Below are 23,507 nucleotides of genomic sequence, written 5' to 3'. Positions count from 1 at the left end.
TCAACCATTAAAGAAGAAAAAGAGATAATAAAATAGATTATATATTTATAACAACTAAAAGAACTCGAGTTGTTCTGCTTTACTGACTCAAGATGCTCACAGACATGATAGAGGGAGAATTTGATTTGAAAGAGGAAGAACCCTGGTATGATCATCAGGATCTGGAACATGGTGAGTTTAAGTATTTCTTCATCTATAACTGGGCATATAATATTGCTGAAGTGCAAGTTTATAATACTGTTAATATGAAAATATAGTCTAGATTGCAGTAGCGGCTCCTGGTTTTAGTGCTAATTTATGATAAACATCTTGTAAGATTTATATTCTAATCGCTGAACACACCAGACACACTTGTGGCAGAATTCTAATGTCCTTGCGTTATTCAGCCTGAGGGTGGCGCTCTAATGATGATTGACATACTACAACAAACGCATAGAATGCCATTAGAATTGCCTTAATGTAGTATTTATTGCGTCCGAATGTTGTTTTAGAATATTGCAAATAATGATTTTCAGTGAGGAAAACAAAGTCATGTCTATTCTCAGAACAAACATAAAACAAACACAACAGAACTACTGTATATAAAGGCGATTCACATGAGAACGTTTAAACTAAAGGGTACTTTCATTAATTTGATACACTACTAGCCAACTAGTTACTGACCTGATGCAAACACATATCTGAAGGTTATTATTATTATTATTATTTTACATATATCTGAAAGTTATCATATTGATTTTGAACCGAGGTTTACGTAAGATCACGTGACAATAAGCGGGGCAGCCAGAAATGTGCCCCAATGGTTCTCTATGAGAGCGCGCTGCAGTTCCATTTCTCACCACGGATTTACATTGGAAAACTGTGGGGGCGCTGTTGAGCCAGAGAGGCTCAGAGACCGACTGCCCTCTTAGTATCATAATACCTTCCGAATCCATGCGCTTCATTTTCATATATCCTGTTCATATATGACTTAAAATAGTCTAGAAATAGTCTATATCATTTATTATCAATTCAGTGTGTATATAGGTCTATGTTTGGATGAATATTTTGGTGTGGCTCTGTCTCACAGACGAGCCTCGGTTGCTAGAGTGTCTCATTTTTGTTTGCAATATATTAAGAAAGTATTTTCATTTAGTCTCCATTGAATTATGTAATCTCATTTGTTCATGAATATCTAACTCAGATCATGACAGCACTGAGGATTGAAGGAAATGTTTGTTGTCTGACTCTCCACCACATCCTGAGAGTCTGTTTCATATCATGAAAATCTGCACACTTTATGTCTGCAAGATTGATGTGCACAGATAAACAATTCAAAAGTAAAATTGTTTCAATATCTGTAAAGACGAAAACTTCTTTGTTGTTGCGCTTGCTGCACTTGTTTAGCCTCAGTTTGTCAGCAGATTCTCCTCTTCCTCCTCAGATCTTCGTTTAGCGGCTGAACTGGGGAAACACTTACTGGAGAAGAACAGAGACTTAGAGCAAACTCTCCAACAGATGCAGGAGACCAACCAGGACCAGCTGCAGGAGATAGAGGTACATCTATCTATCTATCTATCTATCTATCTATCTATCTATCTATCTATCTATCTATCTATCTATCTATACATCTATCTATCCATCCATCCATCCATCCATCCATCTATCTACTTAATAGTGTAACTGTGAATCATATCTCTTGCAATCAATATCCCACATAGAGTAATGTGTGCATTTGTACTGTTAAAATTTATATATGCCATATAGATAAAGTGCAGTCTTGTGCATTTTCGATCATTGTCATCAAAACCGTAGCCATAGTTTACATCTGAAAATACTGACAGAGTGCACTGTTATAATGACAACATGACCAAGCATTTTGACTTTGTGAACTATGACATAAATACTTACTTTTCAGAAATGAACTAAAGATTTTGAGCAAGTTACAGGCTTTTGCAGTAATCCATTGTGTTCTGCTGTTTGTACAATTAGTTTTGAGAAATGCACTTACTGGTTTGCAAATATTAAGAATTAGGGCTGCACAATATATCGAAATTATCGAAATATCGCAAATGTAAATATCACAATAACTGGACTTTAACTTGAACAAAAGACAGAGTAAATCCCTCGCTGCTCTCGGCTGAATAACTTTAGTAGCTTTAATAAGAATCAGGATATATTTAATTCATACAGTGAAAACTAAGCAGTGTTTATTTTTACATTTGATTATTCAGTTTGTGTTGTTAATAACTCTAATGTAGGATAACCTGAACCCCGAGGTTTACACTGATGTTACAATAACACTTCTGATATACAGTAAAACACTGATGTTCACTGGCAGAAGTTCAGGGATGTTTTCTAGTCACAAAAAGAATGTGAAACGTGTAGGTTATATCATTTTAAATATAATTTAAGTTTAGGCTACTTTACGTTCGTAGAGGCACGTACTCCGCTTCGCGTCGGGTGGTTCTTCGCCTCTACGAAGTGCATTAAAATCCTTTAATGCATGGCTAGCCGTGGATTATCCCGCTTATACCTTGGTTATTTGCCAAGTTAAAAATAAGTTAAAGCTGTAACTGACAGTGTAATTTTTTAACAGACGTGTAAAAATGACGGTTATTTCTTAAGTTAAGGCTCGTCAGTTCTTGCACTCCGTCCGCTTTAAATAAAGTAGAGCCATCGGATTGCTTTTATTTGAATGAATTCACATTTATTTAAATTCATTATTAAAAGAGAGAGACAGAGAACTGAAGGAGAAGGAACAGAGAGAGAGAGAGAGAGAGAGAGATGCGTGCGCGAGTTACCTGTGTGTGTCTCTTCTTTAAAGTCTAACGTTAGCAGCTAACGTCCCCTCTTTGCATATAGCTAACTTAATGATTCTTTAATGGATTTATTACAATTATTTATGAATGACAGGCAACACTGACAGTGACAAGGCAATCTTTATTTGAACTAATCATGTCATTTATTTATTGTTAATTCTTTGTGCAGCTTTTTGTCATTCAACGTCTTCTCCAAGTCTTCTATTTCGTCTTGTGCCTGGGCCCATTTCTCAGAGTTGCCATATTCACCATACAAATTAAACGATATGCAAAAATCATCCATTTAGCCTACCTAAATAAACGTTTTCATATGTGTCTCTCACTCTGCTTGCAAGTGTATCTGTGTTACTATGGTTACCAATGTAGCGGATTAATTTAGAACTGTAATCAAACTGACTGGAACTACCTGTGCATTAAACGGTTTTACTGCACACCTTGCAGCCAATCAGAATCGAGTATTTAAACAGCCCATGGTTATAAACACTTTTAAAGCATTATCGTATCGCATATCGAATATCGCATTATTTAAAGGGTTAGTTCACCCAAAAATGAAAATTCTGTCAGTAATTACTCACCCCCATGTTGTTCCAACCGCGTAAGACCTTCGTTCATCTTCGGAACATAAATTAAGATATTTTTGATGAAATCTGAGAGCTGGATCACTCCTCCATAGGCTGCTAGGTGACCGAAACTTGCTGGCCCAGAAAAGTTATTAAAGAGATCGTTAATATAGTCCAAGTGACTACAGTGGCTTAATCTTAAGTATATCAAGCGACAAAAACAAACAAAAATAACGACTTTATTCCACTATTCATTTCCTTCTCTCTGGGCCTCGTAGTGTTTTTGCACTGCGCGTCTGTGTTACACGTCATCATGCATCACACACATGACCAGCGTCGGCCAATAGTGAGCCTACGTGGTGACGTGTAACACAGACGCGCTGCGCAAAAACACTACGTGAACCAACTAGAGGCCCAGAGAGAAGGAAATGAATAGTGGAATAAAGTCGTTATTTTTGTTTGTTTTTGCGCACAAAAAGTATTCTCGTCGCTTGATATACTTAAGATTAAGCCACTGTAGTCACTTGGACTATATTAACGATCTCTTTAATAACTTTTCTGGGCCAGCAAGTTTCGGTCACCTAGCAGCCTATGGCGGAGTGATCCAGCTCTCAGATTTCATCAAAAATATCTTAATTTGTGTTCCGAAGATGAACGAAGGTCTTACGCGGTTGGAACAACATGGGGGTGAGTAATTACTGACAGAATTTTCATTTTTGGGTGAACTAACCCTTTAATGAGTTATCGCATATTGCATTTTTCTTCAATATCATGCAGCTCTATTCAGAATGATTCGAGAAATGTACCAAAGCGACTGAGAGAAACTAATACGAGGGAACCTGAACCTGAACCTGAACCTGTCAGATTTGAGTCTAATGTTATTTTCTCTGTCGTCCAGTATCTCTCTAAGCAGGTGGAAGTTCTGCGGTCGGTGAACGATCAGCACGCTCGAGTCTCTGAGCAGCTCGACTCGACGACACGAGATCTCGAGCTGAGGAACCAGAGGCTGACGCTGGAGAACAGAGCGGCCCAGATGAAGATCCAGGCGTGAGTCTTCACACAGCACCCTAAATCTCAGGGAAATGCTCTAACTCTTCGCCTGACGCTCAAAAATGATGAAATGTAAATTTAAATGAAATTAATGTACTATTTTTTAGTTCAATGTTTTTTTATGTAATATTTTGTATTTTTTTTTGGGGGGGGGGGGATTTTATGGTGCTAAATTATATTTACGCTGTATTTATAATCCATTTATTCACTTTTTTAACATAAACTTAAACTGTGGTAAATCTTGAATGCTTTAGAGCGACAGACTGAAGTTTGGTCTCTTTTCAAAGATGACGCTTGGCAGATTATTGCTGAAGTAAAAAAAGTTTTAAAAAGTGAACTTTGAAAAGTTACAGCAAAAATACTATTTTAAATTTTTTATGTGAAATATATATTTTCAAAAACATGTTTTACTCCAAAACTGTGAGAAAATCAAAGCCATAAATCTAAACAAGTGCTCCAAATTTGAGGTTGATATCTCAATAAATGATCTTTCAGTGAGATGTTGTTCGGCTGCAGTACCAAACGCTTCCACTAGAGGAAACTCGTCTTTATTCATTTCCAATGCGCTCATTTCTGACCACGAGGAGCTCAAGTGTGACTATTTTTTACAGGACCATTTAACCTGTTCAAATCATGTCCATGATTTTATTTATTGTGTTCACATAACCTTTACCAAGTTTCGTACCAAAATCAGAAATGACCGAAGAACAGCAGAGGGTGTAATAACTCCTCTCCTCACTCATGCAGGCTCACAGAGACGGTGGACGTCCTGCAGACTCAGATAGAGGAGCTCCAGAGAGACATGAAGAGGATGAGGCTGGTTTCTGCTGAACAGAGCCGGTCTGATGCACATCTGGATTCGGCTCTGCACGATGATGCTCAGGGACTCGCAGGCTCGGAGTGTCCGTCACACAAGTACGTCTCTGCATGTGTTAAAACCATACTGTATTAGGTCAGGTAAACCTGTACATTTCATACACAATGGTAATTCAAAGTGCTTTTCATAGAAAAGGAGTCACAGTAATCACAACAGATGCATAAGAAGAAGTAAAAATATCATGCATAAGAAAATAAAATATCATGCATAAGAAAATTAAATATCATGCATAAGAAAATAAAATAGTAAAGAAAAAGAACTGGCCTGTAATTAGGTTTCAGACAGAATGTCCTTCCCAAACATTATAAATCTCTTAATCTGCTGGAGTTAACATGGACATGGACAGGGAAAAGGAAAATATGATTTATATATTTAACATTTTCCAACACTTTACTCCAAAAAATAATTCTGATTTCACAATTGCGACATTTCTCACAATTCCAACATTATTTCTTCCAATTGCAACTTTATATCTAATAATTTCTCACTTTATTGCACATAATTATGACTTTATATTTAACAATGTGACCTTACATGTTGCCGTGACAAAAACAGTGTTTATTCAATGCTTTTTTTATTTGGAAACGTATTGGTTGGATGTTCGTTTAACGTTTTTTAAATGTTACTACTTTTTTTCGGAATGTTCAGAGAACATTCAAAAGTAACGTTCAAAATGTTAAAAAATGATACAATGTAATGTTCCCTAAACACTCGTATAACCAAGATGTTTTGGTAACACTTTACAATAAGGTTCATTAGTTAACATTAGTTACTGTATTAACTAACATGAACTAACAATGAGCAATACATTTGTTGCAGTATTTATTAATCTTTGTTAATGTTAGTTCACAGTGCATTAACTAATGTTCACAAATACAACCTTTGATTTTAATAACGTATTAGTAAATGTTGAAATTAATATGAACTAAGATTAATAAATGCTGTACTATTGTTCATTCTTAGTTCATGTTAACTAGGGTAGTTAACTATTGAACCTTATAGTAAAGTGTTATTGATTTTATTTTTTAAAGGTCCCGTTCTTCGTGATCCCTATTATTTTAATCCCTATTATTAATGATGCTATTTATTTAATCTTCAACAGTAACGCACACAGCGTAGAGGAGAATGACAGTCAACTTCTTTGAATATTAATTAAGCATTTTGGGCATGAACATGTAAATAGTAAAAAGATTGACATTGAAAAATGACACAGAATGTTTAAAATATTTAATCCAAATAAATAAATGTTGGTGGTTCGTACTGATGTTATTCATCTGTTCTCACACACTTCAGCGTCGCGGTCACTAGTGTAGACGAACACTGACACCCTGTGGTGAAATAATGCGTATTTTCAACAGGCGCTGCTTTCTCAGATTGGCTCGGTCTGGATTAAAACTTCATGTTCCGATGAGTTTGGAAAATTCTGCACATAGTAAACATCAGAAAATCCCTTCTTCTGTCAATAAAAATGTCCAAATTTTTAAATCTTATCACAGACACTCATTTTAGGCGGTGTTTGTACAACTCTTTTTTTTATTTATTTTTTATTTTTATTAAATGCTTGTAGAAGATGTGTTTGTACAACTCATTGACCACAGTACATTGAAAGTAAACATAACCGGAAATAAGTGATATGCGATAGCGAGAGCTCATGAAGCTCCGCCCCCTGGGTCGTCCAGCAGCAGCTTATTTGCATTTAAAGGGCACACACTAAAACAGCGCGTTTTTCTGAGCCCCAAAAAATGACAATTTAAACATGCTGTAAAAAATGATCTGTTGGGTATTTTGAGCTGAAACTTCACATACACACTCTGGGGACATCAGAGACTTATTTTACATCTTGTGAAAAGGGGCATAATACGGGACCTTTAATGGATGTTTGAATGTTTTCATAACTTAATGGGCCACGCCCTTAATTATGCATAACTTTAAGGCTTAATATGATTTAAACGGATGAGTTATTAAAAAATTCTCCCCCCTCACAGTCGTCATAAAGGCCAAAATTAGCTATACAGACCAAAACCACTTTTTGCACCAGGCTGTAAACATGTTTTTTTCTGCTGTAAAGTTGGGCATTTTAACATGGGGGGTCTCTTCTGCAGCCGGTCTCTAGTGGCCAGTCCATGAACTGCAGTTTCAAGAGAGAGACCGGAAGGTTGCTGCTCGGTTTGAACGTTTTCACAACTTAATGGGAACATTAGCAAAATGTTCTTAGAACATATGTTTGTTAGCTTTACATATGTTTGTTAGCTTTGCGGTCACCTGACTAATGGCTCTGGTTTGTCTGCCATGCTATATTTATTTCAGGCACTTTTCCGCAAGAGCTTTTTCCACTTCCAGCAGCGTCTGTTCTCTGACCCGGAAGGAACAGGAGGAGTTCTGGGAGCTCTTGCGCTCGTCCCGTTCCCTGCAGGCCCAGTTGCACACGGAGCGCGTTCAGCGAGAGTCTGCTGAGCGAGAAGCCCATGTTCTGGCCCACGAGCTCCGCCAACTGGAGCCCAAAGCGGCGCTGATGGGAGTTTACAGGAGCCGGCTGACCGAGACCCAAGCTGAAGTCCAGGAGCTGCGCCTTCTGTTGAGCTCCAGCAAACAAACACACAACGAGTCCCTCCCATTGGATGATGAAGTGGGCGTGGCCAGTCACAGGGGGCGGAGCCTGCAGTGGCACGGTGACGAGCATCATGGGATATCTCTGCTGAACGAGATGGATGCGCAGTACGTCGCCCTGAAGGAGAAATACGACACGCTTCTGCGTCGCTCCGAGGACGAGACGCCGAGACACAAAGCTCAAACACACACACACACTCAGGGTGTGAACACACACCACGAGCAGCCCGCATACAAAGCCCTGTTTACTGAGATTTTCACCTTCATTCAAAAGAGCAAAGAGGACCTGAAGGAAAACAGGACCAAGCCCGAATGAGGCATTTTTTATTTATTTAATTTCACAAACAAAATAATGGCACGTAAAACATGACATTTTGTCGTGTTTTCATGTAAAACTTCAAAAAATCAATAAAAACCGACAGAACCAGTACGTTTAAATGAAATGTACATAAATGTATATGGTGACTGTATATAAAGCACTTTGAAAACATGTTACTGTAAACTGAAAGTGCAGTAAATGACTTCTGAAGCTTATATTTCTTGTGTTTTATATAGAAACTTCAGATTATACTATATTACCCCAGAATCAAGAGACCAAAAAATGTGTCAATAAAGCATATCTTTAGATTTTTCTGTAAATGTAAAGACATATTCAACTATTTAAATGTACATTTACTAATGATCTAAGAATAATATAATATTGTAAATGTAATGTGTCCTTTGAAAATCACCTTACCCATGAAACAATTATTATTTATTAAAAATCATTGTAAATTAAAGGCAGAACAGATGCAAACATTAGATCGACACAAATACTTATACATCTTTTTACAATTTAAAATATAGAATTGGTCTGCAATACAGTAATGTGAAAATAATGTAATGCAAAAATAATCTGTAATGCAAAACTTTATTTATTTTAAATATTGGGAAAATAAAGCTTTGTGGAATTAAATCCAGTGCTTTTGTTAGTCGTAACTGATCAGTGCATGTGTTGCATCATCTTTTAAAGGAACACCATTATCTTGCTTATATCAGTTATTTGCAAACTTCTTTTTTATTAGCATGTGAACTTTGTGATTAGCAGTCCATGTGTTTCAGTCTCAAGTTCTCAACCTTGTTAGTGTTGTTGGTCATCGTTCATCTTGAGCTGTGTGTTTGCATGTGACCTTTCACCTGAATCGGCAGTGCAAACGAGGAGCTCAAACTCTATTTCACACAGAGATGGACTTGAAACCCAGAAGCGTCTCGCTGGACATCAGAGAACGTCTAATCAAAGCCTTTGATAAGATTTGAGTGACATCAGGCTTTATTGGACAGACTGAGAGAGAACAGAACAGATGCTTCGTCTCTTATCTTCAACACACCCGACTAGATTATAACTGGAGCTTGCACTTTGTTCGTATTGTCATCGTATTTCTTTTAGAAAATATAAAATCTAAATTGGACAGAGGAGGTGTGCTGGGAGCTGTCTATCTAGACTTAAAGAAAGCATTTGATACAGTAAATCATGAGATTTTAATTATAGTGAAAATCCAGCTTTTATGACCATGTGGTGTTTTTAATATGCTTTAAGACAAACCCTGTGTAAATTCATAAGTCGACACCATTGCTGAGTATTTTCTCCTAAAGGGGTGGTATAATGCCCTTTTCACAAGATGTAAAGAGTGTCTCTGATGTCCCCAGAGTGTGTGTGTGAAGTTTTAGCTGAAAATAGCCCACAGATATTTGTATATAGCATGTTCAAATTGTCACTTTTTGAGGGTGAGTAAAAACGCACCGTTTTGTGTCTGTCCCTTTAAATGCAAATGAGCTGCTGCTCCCCGCACAGGGGGCGGAGCTTCAAGAGCTTGTGTCCTTTTACCTCACACACACATGCACTGAAAATTTCTAAAACTTTTAGCCTTTTATGTTCAAACCGGAGTCAGACAATGATGGAGAGACTCTAGAAGAAGTGACAACATGTAGAAGCAACAGGACATTTCTGAATGGTTAGTTGATGAATTTATGAAGCTGATGTGTAGTTATCTTCTAGTCATTGATTAGCATATTCTGTCTTGATAATCTATAAATCGTGTTCAGGGGGCGGGGTTTATAAATTCTGGAGGAATGTGGTGTAGTCTCTACCAGCCGTTTGTTGTAGTCCTTAAAAAGCGATTTCTTTAAAAGCAAATATCTCCCTTTGCTTTGAACTTTGAGCGTTGTAACTTTGCAGATGTTGTTTATGCTCAAACAGCAACATTACACACTAACTAAAGTTAGAAAAGTCAAATCATAATCAACCACCCCTTTAAAACTGCAGTGAACCAAAGACAGTCTCAAAAACACGGTTTGAAATCACTGGTGTTTCTGACGTCACAAACTACCTTGTAACCAATCAGATCAACGTGTGATCGTCAACCAGTGGATCTCTGAGCTGAGTGAGTGAGTGGAGGCGGGGCTCATTTGCATATTTATAGAACCTAAATGAGGCAAGGGTGTCGAGTTACACTCAAGATATTTTAAGGCATGTAAAAAAAAAATTCAACGCAAAAACGTTTAAATACATTATTTTGATGATCAGAGATGAGTTTTAAGGGATACAATTATTGACTACAGGGGGACTTTTCACAAGTTATCAAATTATAATTTCTTACCAGAGGTAATTAAATGAATCAAGATCATGCCTTGCTGATATAAAACAGTGTGTTCGGGTATAGGCCATAAGACTTCACAAATACAGTAGTTAATAATTCTGTTGGCGTACCTCAAGGTTCAATATTGGGACCTTTATTAATCCATTTCTATATTAATGACCTACCTGATGTTTGTGCATCTACTGTTCATTTTCAGATGTATACTGATGATACAGTTTTATCATATATTTGCAAAGCAAACTGCAGAAGAATTATCAGCTCTAATTGGTTAATAAAGTATCTTAATGTTGGTAAAACTGTATCTATGTTATCAAAGTCTGCAAATACAGATCCAGATGTTAGGAAATGATCATTAGTCCAGGAGTATAAATATTTATGCACAATAGATTCACAACTTAGTTAACAAGTTAAAAACTTTATTTTAAGGTGTCATTGTTACAGTGCGGAGTACTGAGTAATATGTACTTATAGGGTTAAGATTAGTCACATACAATTATGCATTATTTACTGTTATTGCTACAGAATATAGGCAACGAGTAACAAGGACACTAAATAAAAGTGTTACCAAAAGTTGCACCTGTTAATATTAATGAACTTTAGTTCGCATGAACAATGAACAGCTGTATTTTTATTAACTGATGTTAATAAAGATTATTTAATACAGTAACACATGTATTGCTTATTAGTTGATGCATTAACTAACGTTGCCTAAAGGGACCTTATTATATAGTGTTACCATTTTATTGTGATTAAAAAGTAAACATTTTCCAGCGCTTTAGTTCTGTTTGCATGTAGTCACTTTAAACAATACAGAAGTTTCACATGCATTATAAACACAATAATAACAGTTTTAATGTTATAAAATTAAATTCCAGCTATAAAGCAACACATAGTCATTATTCAGATAAATTGAGTTAATCATTCGAGATTATAAGTGCATTTAAATCAAAAATATTCCTGAATATTAATCGTCTTCTATATGAAAACAATAAAATAAGACAAGATTTCAGTTGCAACATTTATTCAGAATGACATACAAATAAAAAAACCATCTGATGGAGTATGACGTCATCAATGATCCAGCTTATGAATATGAGGAATGCATAAAAACAGACGAGACAGTGAACGCTTCATATCCAGGTGTGGACGAGACAGATATGAGTTACAGATGCATGTGAAGGGAATTTCACTCATTATTATAATAATTCAATTGATGCAATATTTCCCCTGAATATTTAAGAGGCACTTTCTTTCACACTTTAACCGTTGAAATGAAACCTAATTCACTTATTCACAAAAGGGAAAAAATAAATTGAATTTTCACAAGAATTAACGTTAACATTGCTTTCACAATTTAATATGAATCCGCTTTTCCAGACAGTCATCTGGAGCTTCCATTCTGACATAATCAACAAAAAAATGCCAATAAATATTAATGAACATTGATTCATATATTAGCTTTTTATTGTTTGTTGGTCAGATTTGCTCCAGACTGCTCCAGAAACCACACCGTCCGAATGTGTTTTTGGTTATAATAAGAGTTGTAAACCTTTCAGAAAGTGAACGAGGAACTTTACGGCCTTCATTTGACCCAATGAGAGCAGAGAAATTAATATTTGACATAGTCAGAAGATCATAGTATTTATGACCCGATGCCGTAATGAAGTCATGTTCAAATACAGGGAAAGAAAAGCAAAACAAACTTGTGCTGTGAAACGATTAATCGCATCTAAAATAAAGTTTGCGTTTACATAATATATGTGTGTATAATTATTTTGTAGGCTATATATAAATATACACACATGCATGTATACATTTAAGAAAAATGTGTTGTTTATATATAATATAAACTATATAAATATATATACATGCAAATAATTCTCAAATATACATGCATGTGTGTGTATTTATATATACAAAATAATTATACAGTACACACACACATAAACACAAATTTTTATTTTGGATGCTATTAATCGCATTTAATTGTTGCCCAGAACTAAAAAACAAAAACAAAAAACCCAATATGCAATAAAACCAAGAGGATTATTAAAGCAAACATCTTTTCTTCAGTCAGCTACATGTACTAAACAATGCCAAAACCTGACGATAAACTCGCAAAGGCCACAAGCGAGCTGAAATGAGCTGAACCATGATCTCCTGTCATCTTTATTAGAAACTACTAATTTTAAATCATAAAAAAGAAAACCCAAAGATAGTCTGAGTACGCGTTCAGCATACGACTCCGGTCCTTACGCTTAAATGGCAGAATTAAATCGATCTTCAGCCCTTTTTCTGAGACGCTCGTGTGTGAGTCTGGAGGGTTGGCGTGTGCAGATGCTCCTCCCACCCCGCTCAGCCGAGGGCAGCGATTGGTTGGTGTGTTTAGCTCCGCCTCCGGAGGCAGACGAGCTGATCGACAGGATCCCAGCGCTCCGACTCTTCCCGTCAGGAGCGAACCGTTCCCTTCAGATACCACATCCCTCCCAAACTCATACAGCACTCCTAGAGCAACACAAGATCAACAACATTCATTTGAGAACTTCTTGCCTACATCATTTTAATATCAGGGTTTGTACAGACACTGTAATGGACTTCCAGGACTTTAAGCACTACTTTGTTTGTTTTTTTGCTCAAAAAGATCTCATTTAACCAACATTATCTTTCTTTATTAGCTTTTAAATTCTAAAAAAGGTAAATGGATAAATAAAAACAAACTAATAAAACAAAATGGTACAATAAAACTGGTAACTTTAACCACTGAAAGGATACTATGACAAAGAAATCGCTTTCCTTATTCAAACTGATTTTTTCTCCCATGAATATATGATTGACTTGAAGAATACGAGCTGTGTCATATACTTGGATATTTATATGAGCAATATCACACTCATAGCCATGCGAAATGTCTATATCAGACGGACTGTAGCTTTAATTTTGTGTGAAAAGATTGTTTTATCAATAAAAATAAAAATAAATTCAACTTTTCAAGGACTTAAAAATGTCTGTTTTCAAGGTTTTTCCAGGACTTAATTTTCAAAAAGTCAAATTCAAGCACTTTAAGCTCCTGTACGACCCGTCACAACAGAATCTGTGTGTGTGTGTGTGTGTGTGTGTGTGTGTGTGTGCTGCAGCGCGACACCTTGAGCAGTCGATCCACATCAGTTTTGGTGACGGCGTCCCCGAGCTCCTGCGTGAGGCGAGTCTGGATCACGTTTCTCCTGACGCGATAGTTCTTCATGAAGATCTCGAACAGAACCTGCCGGTGCTGAGGAGCAGAGACCAGCGTTCAGACACACACACACCACTGGAGTCACGACACACACACACCACTGGAGTCACGACACACACACACCACTGGAGTCACGACACACACACCACTGGAGTCACGACACACACACCTGCACACACACCACTGGAGTCACGACACACACACACCACTGGAGTCACGACACACACACACCACTGGAGTCACGACACACACACACCACTGGAGTCACGACACACACACACCACTGGAATCACGACACACACACCTGCACACACACCACTGGAATCACGGCAGATTAGCGAGTGTGAGCCGCAAAACAAAATCACATAAAATGCGACTTTTTTCAAATGCTACATTCATACACACACACTCTCACTCATGCTCTCTCAAAGACTCTCTCTCACACACACACACACACACACTCTCTCTCTCACAGACTATCACACACACTCTCTCTCTCACAGACTCTCTCTCTCTCTCTCACAGACTGACTCACACACACACACACACTCTCTCTCTCTCTCTCTCTCTCACACACACACACTCTCTCTCTCTCTCACAGACTCACACACACTCTCTCTCACACACTCTCTTCTCTCTCTCTCTCTCTCTCTCTCTCACAGACTCTCTCACACACACACACTCTCTCTCTCTCTCTCACAGACTCACACACACTCTCTCTCTCTCTCACACTCACACACACACACTCTCCTCTCTCTCTCTCTCTCAGACTCACACACACAGACACACACACACACAGTGTGAGGATTATCAAGAATGAAGTTCACAGTGACTAAAGCACCTTGTCGAAGGTTTCTCCGCTCTCCCACAGACCAAACACCTTCTGCTCATCCGCTGTGGATCCGCTCTGAGGAGGAAACTACACACACACACACACACCACAGATGAGAAACACAGTTACTACACACTGGATCTGAAATTATATCCTGACATCTGGATATGTGTGTTGTGTTAAACCTTAAAGAGAGAAGAAAACAATTTACACACAAACATTCAGACTGTCTCTCACACACACACACTCAACACAAACACACACACCCTTAATCCAATAAGCTTCAGGAACAAAGGACTGAGAACATCTTAAATCAAACATTATCTTAAGGAGCAGGACAGACACAGACATTAATGGACTTAACAAGCAATTAAAGCCACAAACAGACCAAACAACTGAAAATATTAACTTAAAGCTTAAAAGCTAAATCAGAGGAACCTTTATTTTGACCACAATTTTAATGCAAAAAATAAATAACATTTAAAAATATTTACATCAAGTCTTCAGGAAAATAATGGCCAAATGAAGTCGAAGTGATGTAGTTTAGCTTTATATGTGCTACATAAATACATGTAAGAACAGACTAGTGATTTTGAACTGGTCATCACATGACATGACTGTACTGGGCAGAAGTTCAACATCGATGCATCTTGATTAGTTTTCCAGATTCACGCATTAAACAAAGATCAACTTGCAACCAAAAATATGCAATATGGTTTATTTAAAACGAGCATGATGATGCATATGATCCAGTGAGAGCAGCGTATGTGTCTTTCAGAAATCTGATCAAACTAAAGACTCTTCAGAGATATGAAGGATGCAATACTAATAATACTCTCAAGATTAACATGAGATTGGCAGAAACTGTGTGTTATGTGGCATTTTAAAGGGTTAGTTCACCCAGAAATGATAGTTCTGTCAGTAATTACTCTCCCTCATGTTGTTCAACCCTGTAAGACTCTCGTTCGTCTTCAGACACAAATGAAGATATTTCTGATTAAATCTGAGAGCTGTCTCACTCCTCCATAGGCTGATGGGTAATTGATATCCGCCATCCCAGAAAAGTTAGTAAAGACATCGTTAAAATAGTCCAAGTGACTACAGTGGCTCAACCTTAAGTTTATAAAGCGACGAGAATACTTTTTGTGCGAAAAAACAACAAACTTTATTCAACTCTTCATGTTCTTCTGTGTGTCTCTGAGTGAGTGAACAGCGCAGCGCTTCTGGGCTGTACGTCAGAACGGTGGCTCGCTATTGGCTGACGCTGGTCATGTGTGTGATGCTGGCCAATAGTGAGCCTCCGTTCTGACGCCACTGTAGTCACTTGGACATTTTAACGATGTCTTTACTAACTTTCTGGGCCGGCAAGTTTCAATTACCCATCAGCCTATGGAGGAGTGAGACAGCTCTCAGATTTCATCAGAAATATCTTGATTGCATGCATTAAACGAAACGATACTGTGCATGTAAAGTGAGCGTGATGCACATGTACTCACAGGCACCAGGATCTGCTTGCACTGGCTCTGGAGGATGGCGTCCGTCAGCATGCGGTCGGTCACGTGACCGTACACCGAGTGGCCGCTGGGTAAACTGGCCAGATGCAGGTTAAACAGACGCTTGACTTCGCTCAGGCACAGGACGTGATGTTTCCTGAAGGTGTTCTGCACAAACTCCTGCAGCTCGGGGGTGAACGCGTGAGCGGAGCCGTGTCCGTTATGAGGGTCCGACACCGGCGAGCTGGAGGCGGGGTAACCGTTGACCGAGCCGTTCGTGAGCGAGCCCGACGTGTCCATGGGCTCCTCAGAGTCGCTCACCGGCTCCTGCTTGACCCGCACCTCACCCAGGGGTCGCGACCCCTTCAGTCTGCGGGCGTCCAGCTCCCTCTGCAGGACACCGTGGGTTTCTCTCGCGTTCTCTCGCGCCGCTTTCACGCGCTCGTCTCCGCTGACGTGAACGGGATCTGCCGTGACAAACACACGCATGTGAAACGCTGATAAGTGATATAGTTATGCTTTTTTAAAATGCTTTTATTCAGCAAGGATGCAAGTGACTGGAAAGACATTTATAATGTTACAAAAGATTCTATTTCAAATAAATGCTGTTCTTTTAAACTTTCTATTCATCAAAGAATCCTGAAAAATAAAATGCATGATGGTTTCCACAAAAATCTGAACTGAACATAATCATAAATGTTTCTTGAGCATCAAATCATCATATTAGAATGATTTCTGAAGGATCATGTGACACTGAAGACTGGAGTAATGATGCTGAAAATTCAGCTTTGATCACAGGAATAAATTACACTTTACTGTATATTCACATAGAAAACAGCTGATTTACATTACAATAATATTTCAGAATTTTTACTGTATTTTTGATCTAATAAATGAGCAGAAGATTTTTCACAAACAAAAAAAATGACCAATCGTGAATCCCAAACTTGAGCACTAGTGTTTATGGTTCTAAAAGTGTGTGTAAATATAGATATGGAACATACCCATCTGAGCGTCCTTTTTAGGCACAAAGTCGTCTTTGGAGAAGTTAAACACCTTTTCCAACCTGTAATATAGTGTTCATTTAGAAACTAGGAGACTGAGATTCTCCCCTCCTATTAAGACCAAACTGTGTTTAATATCTTTAATATTCTGTGTTATTCATTTCATTTCGCTAAAGCACTAGCTCACAAAATAAAATCTAAATGTCCACATCCTCACCCTCATGTAGTTCTAACCCTGTATAGTCTTGTATTTTATCCATTCATTTTCCTATCCACCTTATTCCTGGCCCCCATGATGCTTTGCACGAATTATGGGTGTAACTTCCGTTAAACTGTGAACAATCAGTGAAACGCTCGCTCTATAAACGCAATACGTTAAAAAAGTGTCACAATGAGATGACATTAATCTACTCACCCTTCAACCATCGAACATTACAAGGAAATTTAAAAGTGTAAAAGCATCAACAAGATATTTCAACAGACCAAATAACCCCAAAAGCGCGTAATATATAGTAATATATCTGTATTATGTAACTTATGTTGCCTTAATCAAAAATGTTCATTAACTTCAGCATTACGTTAAACTATTTCAAAGTGATTTCCGTCATTTTGAGTGATTATAAAATTATAAAAAGAGGCATGAGGATTTGAGGAGAACAACGAGAGATTCTTCGAGCATTCCAGTGAATTATTAATGGAATTATCGTAAATCAAATCAGGAGAACAGACCACAGATGTGCAGGACATGTTGTCCTTTTTCATACTTTTACAGCGGATTGCAAAGGGGAAAAAGAAAATCACGAGGAAAAGAAGCAGCGACTGTAAAGATAGATATTCTTGTTATAACATTTAAAATACCAAGTGTAACGTTATTTATGGAAGTTTTTTCCTAACATAAAATTAAAATGCTTAAAAAGATCAAATAATAAATCAAAGTCTCAAAACAACTGTTCAAATGATAAATCAAATGGTCAAAATATTAAATAATAAATCAAACTCTCAAAATGGCTGCACAAATGATAAATCAAATGCTCAAATGTCACATGTGCGTTTAAACATTTGATTTATAATTTAAGCATTTGATTTATGATTTGAGCATTGACTTATAGATCTAATTATGACAGGTGTATACTGGGTTGGTAATGAAAATTAAAAATCAAATCCAAATGAGGAAATGAAATTGCATTTGAGCATTTGATTTATTATTTAATATTTTGACCATTTGATTTATCATTTGAACAGTTGTTTTGAGACTTATTATTTGATCTTTTTAAGCATTTTAATTTTAATTTTAATTATGTTAGGAAAAAAACTTCCATAGTTATTCTCATGATGTCTGGAAATAAACCATGAAGGAAAATTGACGGATCAGCTTTATTTGTAGGGCAACCTTATGATTTGAAATCATTCGTTTCAGCCTTTTTGAATGGAAGTTCCTCAAACCAGAAGTGCCTCCCATAATGCAACACGCAGTGAGCTCGTCAGGAGGTGGATAGGGATTTTTAAAAAGCCATAAAAAAGCCAACCAGCAACGAGGAGAAACGCATTACAAACTTTGATTAAGCAACAACAAAAAAAGGATTTGAAATGACTGAAAATCAGACAAAACTGTGAACTTAATATTTAGTGAAGAAAAGAACTACAATCCCATAAATCATTGCATATGACACGTTCAAATAAAATTTTTTATCTATGTCATTTGCAATGCTTCATGGAAGTGGGCGGGTCTTTTGGCACATTTTGTTTGGACTCTCTGATTGGTGGAGATTTCTCTGCAGAGGAATCATGGGTAATGTAGTTTATCCAGCAGGAATTCTGTGGTTAAATATGATGATTAATGCAGGCTGACAGCTTCAACAAAAGCAAATACCATCAATTAACAACCACGTAGCTTTCTATAACAGTTCAGAGAAAATGAATGGGATTTTATCTTCCAGAACCCGAATGGTTCGCTCCATTTACTTTTTTCTACGAAACACAAAAAGATGCTCTTCTATACAATGAAAGTGCACATGATTTTAACTGCAAAATAAATAAAGACAACATGACTTGTGCACTATATTCCAAAGCTTTTAACAGTTGACTGTGATGGGAAGTTTGGAAAACATGAACGCTACAGTGGAGTAATGATTATCCCCACAGAAGCTCAGACAGTCTTTGTTTTAGTGCATCATAGAATAAAGAAAATATGGTGCTAGAAACAACATGGGGTGATTCAATTATAAAATGTCTTCATATCTCTTTAAACGCAACAGGTGCACAGCCTCGTCAGCGTAAGAGTGATCTCATACTTGGACTGAATGCCGAGCCAGAGCATGTGCTGCCGCTGCGCCACATCTGGATGCTTTCTGACGAAATCCTGATCCGTGGGCAACAGGAACTCCCAGCCTCGGTTTACTCGAGGGACCGACATCTGCTCCAAGAAGTCCTTCACGTCCTCGGGAGGAAGCTGGAATCACATGACCGACATCAACATCATTATACCACATGCTGAATAACATACATGACTGATTAATGCACATAATTAACCCTGGAAAGCCTGAAATATGAAATAATCAGAAAAATCTAATTTTTTGAAATGGAACAATTTATTGAATCTTCAGAAAGAATATTTAATGTTTTTTGTGGAGTATCATATTTGCTACATCAGGCTTGTATGGCTCATATAGTATAATAGAGTGAGAATATGGAGGAAAATACAAATTTTATTCAGAGACTCAAACAGCCAAAATATGCAATTTGCTGCAGATGCTGATATTTATGATATATATATATTTATATCTTACAAAAAGTAAGATATCTTTATAACAGAATAGCAGATCATCAACATCAATATAACATGCTGAATAACATATATGATTGATTAATGCACAAAAATAATTAACCCTGTAAAGCCTGAAATATTATTTTATTTTTTTAAATCTACTTGGAAATTGAAAATTTAGACAGAATATTTAATGTTTTTTTTGTTGAGTATCATATTTGCTACATCATGACTCATATAGTGAGAATATGGAGGAGAAACAGCTCAATTTCATTCAGAGACTCAAACTGAGATGCTGATATTTATATGGATATAAAGTGATGAGATTCTGATGCTTGTAATGTAAATCAATGAGATCTTTATAATAGTACAGCAGATACTGACATAAAATGCATATAAATATCAATATCTGCCAATAATATCTTAGTAACATGATATTTAAATGCTTAGTTTTATGATCAAAGCTCTGTAGTTTTAAAACATATAATGCAATGCAATAATGATTGAGAGATGAACAAATAAACCTGATCAAAAGCCTGATGATCATATTTAATACTCATGATTTTTCTAAAAAAATTATGTATGATAATCAAGTGAACCGGAGTATAATTTAAATGCTATTTGTGTATCAATTATGATATAGTAGGCTTTATAGGGTTAAAGTGCACACATCTAGATATGGCTTCGTAAGTGTTTATGTTATCTTGTTTTACTCAAGTACTGATTTTAATTAACTCCACAAACCTTTATGATGGCAGCGACTTCTTTCCTCATCAGGGTTCGCTCTAGAGTGAATCTCCACATCTGAGGACGCAAAGATAAAATAAGGATAGCAACACTTATTATATAGCATGATGTAATGATACTGTTTGTCATTACCATCCAAACCAGGAGACAGGAATCATATTAAAGTCGTCCTGTGGTGAAAATCCAGCTTTTAATGTTGTTTATGTGTCTATGTGGTGTTTTTAATCTGCTTTAAGACAAACCATGTGTAAATTCATAAGTCGACTCCATTGCTGAGTATTTTCTCCTTAAAACTGCAGTGAACCAAAGACAGTCTCAAAAACACGCTTTGAAATCGCTGGTGTTTCTGACGTCACAAACTACCTTGTAACCAATCAGATCAACGTGTGATCGTCAACCAGTGGATCTCTGAGCTGAGCGAGTGAGTGGAGGCGGGACTCATTTGCATATTCATAGAACCATGCATACTAAATGAGGCAAGGGTGTCGAGTTACACTCAAGATATTTTAAGGCATTTTTTTTTTCCATTTTGGAGATCAAAGATGAGTTTTAAGGGATAAAGTTGTTGACTACAGGGGGACTTTAAGCTAATATACATCTATTAGAGTAAAAAATAAAGCTCACCACAAAGTCTCGTCCGCGGCAGAGCACTTCAGCAGGAACGCCGCTGTGTGAACTACAGGTATTTTTGGGATACAGCACGTCACTGGCAAAGACAAATCGCAGGATTTTAAGATAAGATAAAACTTTATTTATCCCCAAGCAGAAATTTAGACATAAACAAGACAAAAATATTATTGCAACTATGTATTCCGAAGATAAATTATGTAGGGAGAACAAAAACCATTATATCAGATATATGACCCTGGACCAAAAAAACAGTCACATGGGTCAAATTTTTGAAATTGAGATTTATACATCATCTGACAGCTGAATAAATAAGCTTTCCATTGATGTATGACTTGTTAGGATAGGACAATATTTGGTCGAGATACAACTATTGAAAATCTGGAATCTGAGGGTGCAAAAAAATCGAAACATTGAGAAAATCTCCTTTAAAGTTGTTCATTTATGTTCTCGATTGTGCTGCATTCACTCACAAAAATACATGTTTTATATATTTACGGTAGGAAATTTACAAAATATCTTCATGGAACATGATCTTTACTTAATATCCTCATGATTTTTGACATAAAAGAAACATTTATAATTTTGACTCATACAATGTATTGTTGGATATTGCCACAGATAAACCCGTGCGACCCGAGACTGGTGACGTGATCCAGGGTCACATATAAGTATATGGGTAAATATACTCTCCTAAAAAAATTAAACTGGTCCCATAGGAGCGCCTCATCTACTAAAACGTCATCAGCATAGGTGTAATGTAAAAAGCCTGACCTCTTCACGACCCAGTTTCCCTGGACCAGCAGCGCCACCTGTTGGATGCATCGCAACACTGCGGTCGAGTCCGTCCCCGACGCCAGCAAACCCATCAGATTAGCAAACGGCATTACCTTCACTGCCAGACAAAGAACAACATCTATATAGAGACGATATGAGGGAAAACACTCACACTGCGCTATTTACTTTTTTTTCTGTTATATATATTTCACGTTTTCATGCTTAAACACTGTAGCGCATACATTCATATGATTAAACCGCAGCTTGCAAGATTTGACAAGCCATAATCCCATATTCCAATTCCAATTCATTTATAAAGCACATAATAATAATACAATGTTGGCCATAGTGCTACACAAACAATAAAATATTACAATATAACAAACACAGATAACTATAAATAAAGAATATGCAAAATATCTACTCTCAGATTGTTAGACTTACGGACTCTTAAATGCACCTAAAACATCTGCAAACTCTTAAAAAGCGACACCTGTGATGACAGCACCTCGACACTCTTCATCAAAAGCTCACATAATAAACTCTTAAATGAATTAAAATTAAAAATGTTTTTAAATGTCTTTTGAAGTCACTAAGGGTGTATGATAATCTGATATACTGTGGTGAACTGAACAGCGAAGGCACGGTTCCCTCGTTCTCAGATTTGTCCTCGGAACAACTAAAAGATTCTGTGACTGAGATTGTAAAAGTCTCTTTATCTGTTTTATCTAGATATACTGTTCACTAGCGCTGCACAATTAATCTCATTGAAACCGTACACGATTTGGCAAAGGCTGCGATTATTTTACGTGCAGATTGTCAGTGAAGTACGGCTGATCGGTAGTAAACGCTCCATCTGAACACCAGTCTCTCATGTACACACACACACGCCACATATCCCTATGAACACCAGAGGGTGTCTCACACACACACACACACACACACACACATATCCCTATGAACACCAGAGGGCGTCTCACACACATCCATCTGAACACCAGAGTCTCTCTCACACACACACACATCCATCTGAACACCAGATGGCGTCTCTCTCTCTCACACACACACACACACACAACCCTCTGAACACCAGTCTCTCACACACACCACATATCCCTCTGAACACCAGAGGGCGTCTCTCTCACACACACACCCATCCCTCTGAACACCAGTCTCTCTCTCACACACACACACACACACACACACACACACACACACACACACAACCCTCTGAACACCAGTCTCTCACACACACCACATATCCCTCTGAACACCAGAGGGCGTCTCTCTCACACACACACCCATCCCTCTGAACACCAGTCTCTCTCTCTCACACACACACACACACACACACACACACACACAACCCTCTGAACACCAGTCTCTCACACACACCACATATCCCTCTGAACACCAGAGGGCGTCTCTCTCACACACACACAACCCTCTGAACAGAGTCTCACACACATCCCTCTGAAAAACCAGTCTCTCTCACACACA

The 23,507-nt window shown here is 37.4% G+C and overlaps 2 protein-coding genes across 2 annotated transcripts in view; one reads left to right on the top strand and one right to left on the bottom strand.

The window, feature by feature from the left end:
• cdr2b (cerebellar degeneration-related protein 2b) overlaps window positions 1-8,846 on the top strand; it is an 8,919-nt gene extending 73 nt beyond the window's left edge. The window contains exons 1-5 of the mRNA XM_084135865.1: window positions 1-171; window positions 1,424-1,536; window positions 4,260-4,408; window positions 5,159-5,326; window positions 7,596-8,846. The exon at window positions 1-171 is cut by the window's left edge and continues 73 nt beyond it. Of these exons, the coding sequence (XP_083991991.1) occupies window positions 93-171; window positions 1,424-1,536; window positions 4,260-4,408; window positions 5,159-5,326; window positions 7,596-8,211 (1,125 nt within the window). The 5' untranslated portion in view covers window positions 1-92 and the 3' untranslated portion in view covers window positions 8,212-8,846. The remainder of the gene's footprint in view (window positions 172-1,423; window positions 1,537-4,259; window positions 4,409-5,158; window positions 5,327-7,595) is intronic.
• A 2,689-nt stretch (window positions 8,847-11,535) lies between these two features.
• The window catches only part of polr3e (polymerase (RNA) III (DNA directed) polypeptide E), a 32,604-nt gene continuing 20,632 nt past the window's right edge, over window positions 11,536-23,507 (bottom strand). The window contains exons 13-21 of the mRNA XM_084134613.1: window positions 22,005-22,125; window positions 21,228-21,309; window positions 20,601-20,660; window positions 19,384-19,541; window positions 17,093-17,154; window positions 16,092-16,555; window positions 14,605-14,682; window positions 13,674-13,799; window positions 11,536-13,036 (exon numbers count right to left, since the gene is read on the bottom strand). Of these exons, the coding sequence (XP_083990739.1) occupies window positions 12,980-13,036; window positions 13,674-13,799; window positions 14,605-14,682; window positions 16,092-16,555; window positions 17,093-17,154; window positions 19,384-19,541; window positions 20,601-20,660; window positions 21,228-21,309; window positions 22,005-22,125 (1,208 nt within the window). The 3' untranslated portion in view covers window positions 11,536-12,979. The remainder of the gene's footprint in view (window positions 13,037-13,673; window positions 13,800-14,604; window positions 14,683-16,091; window positions 16,556-17,092; window positions 17,155-19,383; window positions 19,542-20,600; window positions 20,661-21,227; window positions 21,310-22,004; window positions 22,126-23,507) is intronic.

Source organism: Abramis brama (genome assembly GCF_963993115.1).
Source record: "Abramis brama genome assembly, chromosome: 14".
Lineage (NCBI taxonomy): Eukaryota > Metazoa > Chordata > Actinopteri > Cypriniformes > Leuciscidae > Abramis > Abramis brama.
Note: the sequence above shows the minus strand (reverse complement) of the source record. Positions and strands in the feature narration are given on the sequence as shown.